This window comes from Caloenas nicobarica, chromosome 13 (genome assembly GCF_036013445.1).
Source record: "Caloenas nicobarica isolate bCalNic1 chromosome 13, bCalNic1.hap1, whole genome shotgun sequence".
Classification (NCBI taxonomy): Eukaryota; Metazoa; Chordata; class Aves; order Columbiformes; family Columbidae; genus Caloenas; species Caloenas nicobarica.
Window position 1 is genome coordinate 10,375,725 of NC_088257.1, and position 14,572 is coordinate 10,390,296.

General features: G+C 41.5%; 1 protein-coding gene across 1 annotated transcript; it reads left to right on the top strand.

The window, feature by feature from the left end:
• The first annotated feature begins 44 nt into the window (after window positions 1-44).
• Window positions 45-14,333, top strand: SAR1B (secretion associated Ras related GTPase 1B). The gene is made up of 7 exons (XM_065644158.1): window positions 45-291; window positions 4,806-4,879; window positions 8,383-8,502; window positions 9,292-9,357; window positions 9,892-9,995; window positions 10,152-10,283; window positions 11,389-14,333. Exons 2-7 carry the CDS (start codon window positions 4,822-4,824, stop codon window positions 11,503-11,505), a joined length of 597 nt encoding a protein of 198 aa, XP_065500230.1. The 5' UTR covers window positions 45-291; window positions 4,806-4,821; the 3' UTR covers window positions 11,506-14,333.
• Window positions 14,334-14,572: the final 239 nt, after the last annotated feature.

Sequence of the window (14,572 nt, forward strand, 5' to 3'; positions counted from 1 at the left end):
CACGTGGCACTTCCGGGAGCGGCGCTCTGCGGCAGTGGGCGGAGCCTGGGCCTTAAGGGGGCAGGGGCCGCCGGGCTGCGGGTGGGCCCGCGGGGGAGAGGCGGTGCCGGGGGAGCCCCGCGGGCCGAGCTCAGCTCAGCTCGGAGCCGGGGCCACACACGGGCGGTGCGACGCGGCCGCCAGGCCCGGAAGGAGCCGCGCGGGGGCGGAGCGGGGCGCAGCCGCGGGGTTGCGTGTCGGTACCGGCGGAGAGGAGCGCCCGCACCTCAGGCTCGGCGGCGGCGGCGGCGGGTGAGTGCGGGGCGGTGAGGTGGGGGGCGCTGCCCGCCGGGGGCCGTGGCCTCGCCCTCGGTGGCCGGCGGAGTGGCCGGGCGAGCCCCGCAGGGCGTCGGGCCGCCGTCGGCTCCCGCCGGGAACAGCCCGTGGCTGGGCCTGAACGGCGGTCCGTGCCTCCCGAGGAGGCCGCGGCCTGTGTGGGTCGTTGGGGGCTCCGCTCCTCTCCCGCTCCCTCTTCTCGCTCGCCCCGGGGAGAGCTCTCCTGGCTCGGCGGGCCCGGGGGCAGCGGCCCGTGTGCCCCCGCCCGGTACCGGAGCCTCCCGGGGGCCGGCAGCGCTGCTGTAGCCCGGGCTCGTCCCTCGGCGGGTCTGTGGCCCGGGAGCGCTTCGTCACTGTGACCCACAGCCTGCAGGTTTGTGCAGCTGTCTGCCACTTTGTACCCGTCTGCCAGGATTATTATTTATTCAGAAATCGTGATTTCCGAGGTTAAGAATAACTTCATACTCGTGCTCCAATGCAGCCGTTTTGTTTCTTTGTAAGTAGGGAAATTCCTTCAACAGGCCCCACTTTGATATTGTGCTCTGAAAACTGTGTTTTGTGAGCTGGGCTGCGGCCGAACCGCCGCATCAGGTGTCCTGAGGAACCACATAAACTGTTTGCTTTGCTGCTTCAGGTGTGCTGAACTTCTATGTTGAATTCAAATAGGGCATCCCAGAGTAAAAGGTATAATAGAACTAAATTTAAGTCGTCTGCTATGCAGTATGTCATCTTCCTTGTTTTTCAACCCCATTAGTTATGGACTGGTATAATGATTATTCTTTCTGGAATCTCAGAGATGACTTGCTATCAAAAAACTGATTAAAATACTCCAAGCAAATCTATTCCATTACCTTGTTTCCAAACTCGATCTTTTCCTCAACTTTTAAAATACTGTATCAAAGTGCATTTTCATATTATAGAACAAACTGGACTGTAGAAGGCAGATACCAGTTTATCCACAGTTTCTTAGGGATTTTGATTTTTGTTGTCTATGGTAACGTTTTTACGATGTTAAAATTATCATATGTGAAATTATCATTCTTAAGTGATCCTGTTTAGATCCTACTTGAAAAGGTGCAAATACACACTTAACAGTAGGCGTTAAGCTCTTGTTTGCAAGTCGTGTTCTCAGCCTAAGCTGTGGCCGGGGCGCAGGGCTGGTGCAGGTTGGCTGGGCAGAGGTTTCTCTGTAGCTCTTGCTCACAGGACCCACCCAGGTGGAGCACAGTGTGTTACCAGTTACTGCAAGAGCTGTTCTGGTTGGGTGTCGCTGGTTTCTGCTTCCTAATTATTCTGTAAAGGGAATTTTGAACTGTCTTTAGAAGCCTGATATTCTCTCTTATCTGAAGTTTCACAGACTTTGGAAGTGAGCACTAACTGGTTTGGAAGAGAAAGGATGGATTTTTAGCTAGAAAAATGGAGATCCAGAGTTGGAAAAAATTCCCTGGTTTTCATTATATAAAATAAATTAGTGTGAGTTTGCTTGCTAGTCCTTACTGTTGGCGATGTTCCCTTCAGGAGGCTGGCTCAAAGTGTTACCAAAGCCACTTGGGGGGGAATTCTGCATCCCCATGGTCGGAAGTGCTTTCCAGTAAGCAAACCCGTTTCCTTGGGTTGTGGGGTGGCTTATGGGGCTCCGCGGGAGTTACCGAATGGCACTTTGCCGATAAAGTAACGTTAGCCAGAATTGTTGGAGACATTTTAAAGTGAAAGCTCTCTGCTGTTGATGTGATGCTAGAAAATTAACTTTCATATTTTCATTAAGGAGGAACAAGTAAGTTGATGATATCTGTAAAAAATAGTTGGTATCAAAAAGATTGTCTTGAGTCTAGCACAATTTTTCATTAAAAGCTCATGTCTGCTTGCAACTGGTTGTTTTTCAGGGAACCCTTAAAGTAAACTTAAAATAGTATTTTGCCTTCCTTGTTGCTTGTGAACAGTCATTGCTGGACTTTTCATTGTTCTGCTTTTACAGTATTTTTAATGTGGGCTGAGAGTTTGTGTCTGTGCGTGTTGAACGGCCTCGGCGTCCCCGTGGTTCGGCGTAGCTCCCTGGGCTGGACATCCCTGTAGTGTCACAACTCTTGATAACAGTGCAGAGCCGCTATGGCTTCTTAATCCTGCGATTTGACACTCCTGTGAATTATGTGGTTACTTTTCCTGTATGATAAGAGTAGATTTAATATATCTATATTCAAATACTACCAGTGTGCTTTTACAATTAGCTGTCTGGTTTCTTTCCCCATTTTAAAAAGTATTTTCCTTTAAGTGCTGCCAGCTGATATGGAGAATGTTATGGGTGTATTTGGATAGGTCTGTTTCCAAACCCACTTTTCTTATGGTAATGGAAATTTAACCTGTATTAATGCTACTTCAGCTGTGTTTGTAGAGTAATCCTGTTCTCACTTTAATAATTTGAATCTTGATTCTTAAAGTCTTTTCTGTAATGCATAAAGATTTTTTTCTTTTATTCATGAGTTTAATAGATAGGAAAGGTTAATACAACTAAATGAGTGAAGTTATTCTCACCTCAGTAATACGAGCGCTTCTCTTACATCATGTCGTTTGCCCTGATTTGCAGGTTATTTGAGTCGATCGTTTTTCTAAGCTCCATAGAGGCTTTTCTCGATTGGTATTTTGCTCAAGCAATAAATAAATCTGCTGACGTGTATGTTCTGCCATGTTTGCTTATTCTTGACCTTTGCTTTTTAGCTATGCAAGAGACAGTTTCAGTCGTGATGTTGTGTAACTGGATGTTTATGCATTGACAAACGTATTTGATTTGTATTCTTAAAATTTGTGCATGTTGCAGTTGATTGGTTGTTCAGAGTCATGTAGGATGTGGGTGACATTTTCAGGGTCAGTCGTGGAGAAACCAAGACTCCCAGTGCTTTGTCATCTGAACAGATTTTGTTCCAGTGTGAGCAAACATAGTTAAAATACTGTTTACTCTTCTTCCCATGTTATCTTTCTGTGATATACCTGTTGTTGTATAGTGGAGAAACTCTTTTCATTGCCACACGTGTAATTGCTCTGACGGATGCCTGGATTTTGGTCTGGTTCTGACCTGTGTTTTGAGTGCTGTGCTCTGGGGTCCGAGCTGCCCTAAAGCCATCCTGTGACCCCCAAGGCAGCGCTGCAGCATCAACAGGAGTGGCTATTCAGCCTCTGGTGCTGTGGGTGTCCCTGCCAGCTGCACTCACCAGTACGGCCCAGTTTCTCGAGGGTGGTCAGATAGGATTGTGCACTCTGGTACAAATGAGCTGGCTAAAAGCTTCTAAGGGTGTTGCCATTTAGTCTTTCAAGATGTTTTCCTGCTAGGTACTAATTCACTGTGTCCAACTGCTGCATTCAGTGTGATTATCCTCACTTTAGATAATGAGGAAATTAAGATGAAAGCTAAGAAATTAATTGCTCGCGGTTGCGCAGTGAGCCTAGTGATGGCTCTATTCTTGTGCCCCAAAGCGTCGCTTTGGCAGGAGCAGCGGTTCCTCCTCTGTGCTACTCGGGTGCTTGAGATGTGCTTTTTTTCTGGGGCAAGAACAACCAAATTCATCAGTCTGTGCAGCCTGTCTTGGCCACTCGCTTCTTTCTCTGGGATGAGTGTAGCAGCCTTATGTTTGTTTAACCATACCACGATGAAGGGGTACTCGTGGAGTAGCAGAGCTTCATCCTGGTAGCAAGGGGTGTCTCGGCTGCTGGTTGCACAGCACAACCAGGGTGTTGGTTATAATCATCCTGGCTGCACTCAGCTCATCCTGTTGGGCTTGAATCTAAGCTGAAGGAATTTGGTGGGAAACATGGTGTTCTAGAGCCCTTTTAGAAAAATAAGTTTTGCATTTAAGGTTTAAATTGTGGCAGCCTGTGCAGGACGGTACAGGAGGTCGTGGTCTTTGAATGGCAATTCCGGTGCTTTGCGCTAAGTAGTTGTTTCTCACTACAAGACAAACAGATAGGTTATGCGCTGAAAATAGGGATTTATTTGGTACCAAACTCCTCTGGATTCAACTTCACAGAACTTGTTCAGCTCTTATCACGTCTGCTTCAAACCCCGGCAGCTCCCAAGGGAGGCTGGAGCACTGACTCTGCACTGACATCCCTCTATTGCCCTCTCAAAAATGCTGCTTTTCCAAGTTGAAAAGTCTACATGATGATCCCACTTGAAATCTTCAACATCGTACACCTCCACCAAACAGTACTTAAGATAAAATTCTTTTCACTTCTTGCAAAGACTTCATGTAGCATTTTCTCAGGGAAGGAAAAGGTCTCTGCTGTTGAATCACAAGGTCTGGATTCTGTTTTCTATTTCTACACTAATTTTTAATGCGTTGTGGGGTCACTTAATTGATTGATGATACAGTTTATTAAAGCTAAATTGTTTGCTTTTCACCCAGGACTTTGAATTACTTTTGTTTCCTAGAAATATCTTGCGATGTTTAATATGCTCTTCTGAGAGAGATTCACCACATTATATTTTCTGTTTGTTTCAGACTTTAAGATTCAGATATGTCCTTCATATTTGATTGGATTTACAGTGGTTTCAGTAGCGTATTACAGTTTTTAGGTAAGTTTTTATTGTTTGGGATTTTTCCTTTCTGCTATTCTTGTACAAAGTGTTCACCTCTGTCATCTTCAAACATAGCTGCTGGTTAAATAATATCAATACTGAATATTTTCAGTGCATGCTCTCCACTTATTCCCATGTTAATCCTTTAACCTCCTGAAAAAAATTAGTTTTCTTTCATGAGCCTAACAGGTTTGAATTTTCTAATCATACTACACTTAAGCTGGTGTGATTCAGTTTACTTTTATGGTGTTTCTCTTGATTTTTCTCTATAGTAAAGAACTGAACTCATTTAGTTCAGTTTTTTTTGTATGTGGGGATATCACTTGAGAATCCAAATATGAGGGACTGTCTACAAAACATCAGTGCCAGGTATTGAAGCCCTTGTTCATGTTCAGCAGTACCTTATTTTGTGACTGTCACCAAAATTGGTGTGAAACTTCGCTGACATCTGCTGAAGAGCCTCAGGAAAGGCGAAGAGAGTTTACAACTCATATTGATCCAAGGTGAAATATTAGCTTGTGAAAAATGGGAGGAGGAACACAACAGGAAGAAAAGGAATGTTAGATACTAAAAAGAAGAACAGAAGTTGCAGATGACATAGGTAAAAGGCACAATTTACAAGTTCCAAGGATTTTATCGAAGCAGATAAAGAGCATTTGAGATTAATGAATCATGGCAAACTGTGCCACCTGCCTTTTATCAGTTGAAAGTTTAAACTTTTTTTCTGGATGTTAGACCCTTGGCCTACTATCAAAATATTAGCCAGTGAAATTTTAACTAAGTTGACTAATCTTTCTTATCTCCTCTTACTTAGCCAAGCAGTGATTACTGCATGCCAGCTTGCTTTTCCGTTCCCATGCACACATTCCTCTGGTGAAAGATACTGGAGCTGGGAGTAGGAAGGAGAGTTAATTTCAATATGTCCCTCTTATTCTAGAAGAAACATTTTCTCTTTTCATTCTCATTTACATTTACAGTTGAAGATTGATTATAACATGGAAAACTCCCCACAGTTCCCTGTGCTCTCCTGTCAGCAGGCTGATGAGATCGCTTTATGAAGTACAGCTTTGCACACATATACTTTTAGAATGCACGAAGAATCTTTATTTATATATAAGCTGTGGTCCTAGCGTAGCTCATAGCTGAAGTTTTGCTGCTTGTTTGTCTTGTGTTTCTATGAAAGACACTTGGGCAGCATGAAGTGTTTCGGGGAAAGCAGCAACACCTGATTTATGAGCAAAAGCTCCTGGATGTCCAGGCTGAGAGTGGCAAAAAAAATATTGTTTTACCGTGGCTTAGTAGGGTTTTGCTTAACTCATAAGATAAGTGTGAACTGGAGTTTCTCCTGTGGCATAAGTTAATATATTAAAATGTTTGTCCACTCCTTCTTTCTCTGTAAACTTCAATACTTTCTCCTCCACTGTGCGGTTTAATAGTTATACATATTTGGGCATGTGAGAAGGTGAGTTTGGGAAGTAAGAGTTATTGTATTTGAAAGAACTGTGAAGAGACTCTACAGTACCCATAGTAATAAAGATAATTAATGAAATAAGCTGAAGAATATGAAAGAATATTCCTGCAAGTTCCAAACCACGTCATGCTGGAACGCGATCCCAGAGATCAGCTCAAAGGCTGAGGGGAGCAAACAGCAGCGGTGTAAAGGTCGGCTGGACAGAGACACGTGTGTCCCTGTAACACTGCGGTGTCGGGGCTGTCCGAGCATCCACCTGTGCAACATCATCACCTAAAATCCCACCAAATAAAATGCGTATGAGGATAACACGTTAGATAAGAAGAAAATAATGAGGGCTCTGGAAACGGATGTTAGTGGCTTGCGCAGGGAGAGCCGGGGCAGCTGTCCGTGTGTCCTTTGGGCAGCTGTCCATGCGTCCTTTGGGCGGCCACCAGCCGCTCGAGCGCGGCGCAGGACGGTGCTGTGGGGTTTGCAGGTCAGGAGTGTTGGTTGTGCTTGCAGGAGAAGGTGCAGTTACATGTAGGGACTGCGGCGATGGGACGGTGGAGCTTTAATAGTAAAAGCTGATTGTGTTCTTCACAAAATGTTTCTGGATCATCGCCGTGGCGGTAAAATAAACTTTTCTTCAGCATATTGCAAAGAACTGTAATACTGTGACATTATATAGTAAAAGATCCTGGTGACTTAAAAACTCCCACATTACAATATTTGGCTGTATTTTGCAATTCTTTTGCAGAAAGAAGAGAGAGTTCTATTAGTGACATAGCCCAGTTTTGCTTTTAAGGAAACGTAATTTCAGCATATACATGTATATTTCTTTTCCCACCCTCTGCTGTAAGTGTTCTGCCCTCTTCAGCACCTGTGGAGGCTGCAGGGTCAGTGGTGGTTCCTAAGGAGATGTGCAGTGTGTAGTGTCCAGACACAGCTTTTTAGGAGGGAATAAGGGAAGATTTTTCTCCGTTTTAAAAAAAGGTAAAGCTAAGTCTCTTACATCAGTAGTTCTTCAGTACAGAATGTGATTTTTTTTTTAATGAAATTTTTCTTAAAAATGTTTTACTTTCAATGTCCATCACTTTGAAGCAGTGAAAAATAATCCTGGCATAGGATGTAGTGTTGACAAGTTTAAGAGAATCACCCTTTGATAACCTCAAACTTCAGACAATATGTTGTTCATGTTTTACACATCCTTCCTCTCCTTCACAGCAACTGTTGCGTTTACTGGGGTTATAAGTAGAGGAAAAAAGGAGAACATTTTTATAAAGATGACAATCGGTGAAAATAACATTCCTTACTCCTGTTAGGAAGGCATTATCACGTGACAGCAAGTGTGTCAGAATTACCATGACTATGCCATTCAGGATATATCCATACAATTTAGCTAGGAGTACGGGTGAATGTTACTTTTTGTCAAAACAATAGATGAACCAACATAAAAGAATTCGTACATACACTAATTGTGACTATTGCCATTGAAACTAATTTCTTTGTAATATACCCATTGAGGTCTGAACTTCCTTTTTGCCTCGAACAAGTTTTTTGTCTGAATTGGAGGTAGCTGAACAAAACGCCCTCTGTTCGGGTCCAGGATGGTCTGTATTTTAGAGCTTGTCAGCACTGTACCTGCACACCCAACTCTCCACCTGTGAGCAAAACTGGCCTTTTGCTGGGGCAGAGGAAGACACACTGGCAAAATTTAGTCCTGTTTTGTTGTGGTTTTCCTAAAATAACATAAATGCATTTATACAAGTGACACTTTTACACCAGTTGTGTGTCTCTTCCCCACTGAGCATCCCGTAAGCTGCAGGTGGTACATGTAGTGCAGTTGGGTACGTGAGCAAGTGTGAATGTAGTTTGTATGAGCAGGAGAACATGGATAAAGGGCGTTGATAAAGTGCGTGGTGGAGTTTGGCTGGCGTGTATTTTGTACATGACTGTACTTTGTTCCTGGGAGTAAAATCATATCTGGTGCTAGAAATGGACTCCCACTGATTTAACCGATTATTCACGAGGTCCTTCTTTGTTCTAGGACTGTACAAGAAATCTGGAAAACTCGTGTTTCTTGGACTGGACAATGCTGGAAAAACTACACTGCTGCACATGCTCAAAGATGACAGACTGGGACAACACGTCCCCACGTTACACCCCAGTAAGTTAAAATTGCTGGTTCCATAGCTAGAAAGTATTTAAAATGTTGCAGGAAAAGCAGGATCTGATGATACATGATAAGGCAAACAGTGTAACTGGGGAGAAACAAATTTCTGGGATTGTAATCTGTAGATGGTTCAAGTAATACTAAAAAAAATAATAGCGTGGCATAGTTCAGTGTGTTTTATTTAAAACAGGAAAAAAACAAGCAGAGTGGTGAATCTGAGAGTGTAGGTAACAGGAGCTCCGGACATTTGGGCTTGCAGTTTTTGGGAGTAGCTTCTCTGTGTAGCTGGAAAACTAGCATTTATGCATACTGTGTTAATTTTTTTTTTGGCTCAGAAGTTGCTGTGTAATCGTTATCCTGGTAGCCTTGCAGGAGAAAAAGTTCAACACAGGTTAAAAATGTGGATTGGTGACGTCCAGTGAGGAGGCAAGAAATCAGGAAAGTATGTGAAGAGGAGAAACATTGAACAGTGTTGTACATGAAATGCCATCTTTGTGGCAAACCAGATGCCAGAGCCAACTGTTGTTTGTGTAATGTGTATGGTCAATTCATGTATGAATATTCTCTGCTATTCTTAACTATAGATATTTCACATGTGTTTTAATGGTTAATAGTGTTGTTGTTAAACAAAAATGAGAAAAAAATGTATTGCTCTGATTTGTTTCTTGAATAACAAAATACTGAAAAGTCCCAAGAGATAAAGTAAAATCTATGTGCTAGAAGGTTAGACTGTTCCAACACACTGCATAATTTCACAGAGAACGTAATTCTGTGTATTTTCAGCTTCAGAAGAGCTGACAATTGCTGGCATGACTTTCACTACGTTTGATCTGGGTGGACACGCTCAAGGTAAGAGGATGTGGTGTTGCACTGCACTGAGTTGAGTTAGAGTTGTTTCGGATCAGAAATGCAACTGTGCTGCAGAGGTTGACTTTACGCTCTGACAGTATAAAAAACATCCACTGCTGTGTTGTCCATTTCCACCATTTATCACAAATCCCAAAACCAGTTTGTCAAGAGTTGAAGTAGAGCAGAAATTTTTGATGGATATCTGTATTTTGAAGAGGATTCTGTACTTTGAGTCACTTATATTTACCTTTAAGCTTTATGCTTCAAACTTACTTTAGTTGACATAATTCTTGGGGAAACATGAAGTTTCAGTACATCAGTGTCCACATGGAATAGACAGAGTGGTGGTAACAGTGAAGGGGATGATACTTCTGCTCCATTATTTCAAGCTTTGTAAAACACAAAACTACATCGTGAAGACTGGCAACATAAGCTAAGACTTCCAAAAAACCTGTTGCTTCTTAATTACTGATGTGCGTCACTCTGAATTTTGGGATAATTTCGTTTTGCTTTTAATTCGCTTCTTCCTTGTAGCTCGCAGAGTGTGGAAAAACTATCTGCCTGCAATCAATGGCATTGTGTTCTTGGTGGACTGTGCAGATCAAGAAAGATTGCTTGAATCAAAAGAAGAACTTGATGTAAGTTTAAATAAGTTTTTGAAAGTTTAAACTTTCACCTCTAAGAAATAAACTCAAATTCCCAGTATCCAACAGAGCTCTGCTGCCGCCTGGACATGAGTAGTAGGGATTTCACCTTCTATAGTCTGAATTAATCTCTTTTCCTTCCCTTTGTAGTCACTAATGACAGATGAAACTATTGCTAATGTGCCTATCCTAATTCTTGGTAACAAGATTGACAGACCTGAAGCCATTAGTGAAGAGAGGTTACGAGAGATGTTTGGTCTGTATGGCCAGACAACGGGAAAGGTAATGCTCCATTTTATGTTTTGTTTTGTTGGGGAGTTTGCCTTATTTGTGCATTGATTCCAGTTCACTCCAACTACACAAAAGGAATGATTTTGAAAGTACTTAGTACATAATAACTGCATATGGATGAATTATGGAGTTTCTTTGTGTGTGTGTGTGTTAGATGCATCTCTGTTACAATTTTTTGTCATATTTACTGCCACATATTTTCAAAGAAAACCTAATTGCACTTAGGATAATTTTTAGTACTTCAACTTTTTTATGCAGTACTTTAAAAGGATGAACAGATTTTCAGTGGCTATAGTTCTAGTGAGACCCATAAGAGAAAAATGGGTGAAGTCTTCCAGTAAGTGACTTTTCTCCTTTGAGGTGCAGACTTGGTACAATTTGTTACTTAACGTGTTTACCTAAAGCTTAGAAACAGATTTCCAGTGTTGCAGAAGTCTGAGTTTGTACTCTTGTTCTCTAAGAGCGTTTTCTCTTAGATGCTTCCCTCAAAGTTCAGTGCCAGTCAGAGTTTAGGGGACAAATCTTTACCACCTTGTTTTCCATGTGGCAGAGAATTGCACACGTTAGTTTTAGAGTAGGTGTAATGGGCTATAAGCAGTTACTACTGACTTTAATTTATTTTTTTATCTTGCCATGGTTTTTACAACACTGCACACAGTCTGCGAAGTATGAATATGAATACTGTTGTGAATCTCCAGTTGAGCAACAGCTTTATCACACTGGCAAGCATGCAACTTGCACTCTTGCTATGGTTAGTCCTGCAATTGGTAGCAAATGCTCTTTTTATCTGATTGGAAAGTTATTAGAAACAAAGCAGGGAACCGTGACTGAAAATTAAGTATAAGCTCTCAAATTCTCTGCTCTTGCTCTTGCACTCTGGTTTCATGTACTTCACCTTCTCCAAATGTGGATTCACATGAAAACATGCTCAGTATCTATCTCAGGTGACCCTGGTCTTAGTAACATGTACAGGTTTTAGATTAATTTATTTTCTAGCATTCCAGTATCTAACACAGGTTAAATAATGGCATTCCATAGGCACAGACTGTCTCTTTATGACAACAGGATAACTTGGAACACTTGTGTCTCTCCGCAGGGCAGTATACCACTGAAAGAACTGAATGCGAGGCCGCTAGAAGTGTTTATGTGCAGCGTGCTGAAGAGACAAGGCTACGGCGAAGGCTTCCGTTGGATGGCACAGTACATCGATTAATGCCAAAATCCCATCAGTACATTCTGTCCCATGTCTCAATATTAAGTCTGCTCCTTATTTGATCACTCAGTGTACGTAACTTGAATTCATCTGACTGTTTAGTTATAAAAATATACATTTTTAGCTAATTATATCACGTATGCTAAATTGTAAGTGTGAGGATTGAAAAATTATTTCAAGCAAGTGTGTAAGTTTACCACAACCTGTGAGCTTTCTAATCCCATGCAACATTCTTTTGCAGCTTTTAATTTAACAAGTCTCTGGCAATGTTTTTAGTCAGAGCAACTTTCCAGTACAGTCTGTTCGAATGCACTTTTTAACAGCTAAAAACTACGAACATGTGAAAAATATTTAATGCTTATGTTAAATTTTTTTATGTACTTTTTGGAAACTGGTTTTATAACTTTAGAGTATATAACCATCTTTCAAGGAATAATAAATAATTAGCTGATGAATAATTGCATGATGCCTTACAGTTTTCAATAATATACTTTCTTATGCAACGTCATGCAATAAATTTAAATCCAGTTTTTGGCGACTTTAATGGAAAATGTTTCATTTTAATGTGTCTTAACTAGTGAGGCTGCCTGATGATCTGAATATGTGGGGTATTTTCCTGAAATGCAGAAGGCCACAAAGTAGTTTGTGTGTTAAAGAGTAAGGTGGGTTTTTTTTCAGACTACCAAATTGCATTTATTGTAGGATTTTGTGTTAGTGAAAGAAAAATCTAATCTCATGCCCTTATAACCACCACCTTTAAAATGTACAAATAATGTAAATCAGCTGTGTCATCTTGAACCAATGTCAAAAGTGGTCTTCCTCTACTGATCTCATGAATTAAACCCCTGAAGCAACACAGGAAATACAGATTTTTTTTTTCCTGAAGAAATTAAGAATACCACTGCACTAAATATCCTGTTCCTAATTTAATTAGATTTAGGCTCTACCAGAAGATTTGCCAATGAAATTGCCAGGAAAAAAGTTGCCATTGTTGCTTGTGAAAATTTATCAGCCCACACCCAATAGGCCCATTTTATTTTTGCTGGTTTGAACTGGGACAAGATGGATTATTTTCTGTGAGTTTTGCCCTGAAACCTAGTCAGTGTGGCAGCTGCTGGCTGCCCAAGTGCATTATTTAAGGGTAAAATTTGGTTATCTGCAGTCCTTGTTTCCAAGGCTGTTGTGGGTTTTTTTCCCCATCTTTGAGTGCATCAGTTCCCTGAGGGTTATTTTTGAAGAGCTGTGGCTGGTGCCTCCCTGTGCTGAGGGTGTTTTGCTCTGATCCGTCGAGCATAGGGAGGATTTCAGCCCTGGAGTCACCATTTCACTCTGCTGGGTTTGAGTTTCACTCTGTAGTTTGTTTCCCCCTGGTAAGAGTATGAACTACTACAGATGTTTTTGCTGAATCCCTTTTACTCACTGCGATAAGTCTTCTCCAAAATATTTTTTAGGCCTTATGTTTCTGAGATCCATGGCAGCAAATGTATTTCTGAGTGCATTGATTTCATAAATAACTTTTGCTCTTGACCTGCTGGGCTTGAATCTCAGATTTTAAAGCCTACAGGCTCATAGCAAATAAATGAGACTTATTCATTGCCCAGATCTGAACTTGCATGATTGAATATTGATGATCAGTTCCCTGCAGTCCTAGATTGTGCACCTGAATAAGATGAATAACTTGGAACCTAACTAATATAAATTGTAACTGAAGTTTGTTACTGCACAGTTGTATGCAAAGTATTAAGCCTAGTTTATGCGTGGAGTTCAGAGGTGCGGTATCGAATAGCTTTTCCAAATGACCAACATAGGAGAATTCTACATTTAAACTAGTGCTCAGCTGTAGAGTGGTGTCTCTGCATAAATCAAAACTGGACGTAAGAAATGGCCTTGCACCAGCATGTGGACAATATTTGAGTCTTTGCTGCCTACAGCTATTACATTTGGGGACATGCTCCTTCTCTCTAGATTTTTCTGATGATGGTTAGAGTGCAGAGAACAGCAATTAACTCAGTAGATGGTGTAAATATTAAAAATACTACTAGCGGAGTCACATTGTGGTGTTGATGTGGGAGACTGGGGACTGTGGTGCCCGAGCGTGTGGAAATGAAGCTGGAGATGTTCTGGTGCAGAGCATTTCCACGGGCTGAGCCGTGACCCGGGCACCGAGAGCTCCTCTCCTGACCGTCCAACTGTGAATAACACCAGCAGTCAGGAAAGGGGTGGTAGTATTAAGAATTAAAAAAGGAGGTGATGCTGCTTTAAAAGTGTGTGTTCAGAGTAATTCTTAGTATTGTGGAAATACTCAGATTTCATGTTTCTGGCTGTAGGGCGCTAGTTTAAATGTGATTGTAATGAGGGCACGAAGAAATCTGGACCTTGTGTTTATCCACCTGGGTATTGTAATGGTTCCTGTTGTGGGAACAGCTGATCACCACTCGGTTAAATACACAAATAATCTCGCTCTGTTTCGTTCCATTCAGTAGAGGAAGTATCTTCTGTAGTTTGTGGTGCACATGGATGTGAATGGGTGTTGTGTGTCTTTGTGTGAAGACTTTATTAATAGAAAAACATACCGATGAGAGTTTTTCTGGTGGTTTTCATCCTCGCTCTCTCAACATCTCCCCAGTCACTTACTCCTGGGGGTTGCTTATTCCCATGATTGTGACCAGTCCTACTTAGAAGCAACGTTCACGTTTGGGTCTGACTTCTATGATATTTCTTTTTTTTTTTTTTTTTTTCCACTCTTGACTATGCAGTTTCAATTCAACATAACTTTAAAGAATGTGAAAAAGAGAACTCATTAATAAAGATGTTATTTATGAAGTGTCTCAGATCTTGTTTTTATATCACAACAGTTCTTCAAGATAAATGAATGCAGATTTCTAAGATACTAATAACTACTGACAAAATGGCCTGTATTTTGCTGCAGTGATCACATACACTGTATTTATGAGTTGAATAAGATCTGTTTTGCTTGGATTTAATTAAGCTTTGGGTTTAGTGTGTATTTTGTAACTGAGAGGCACTATTAGATTTCAGTCTTGGTTTAATAACTTTTTCAGCAACA

Excerpts from the sequence above, each read along its gene's own strand:
- SAR1B (XM_065644158.1), top strand. The coding sequence starts at position 4,822 with ATGTCCTTCATATTTGATTGGATTTACAGTGGTTTCAGTAGCGTATTA. Across the intron at positions 4,880-8,382 it reads TAGCGTATTACAGTTTTTAG|GACTGTACAAGAAATCTGGA; the intron begins GTAAGTTTTTAT and ends TCTTTGTTCTAG. Across the intron at positions 9,358-9,891 it reads TCTGGGTGGACACGCTCAAG|CTCGCAGAGTGTGGAAAAAC; the intron begins GTAAGAGGATGT and ends TCTTCCTTGTAG.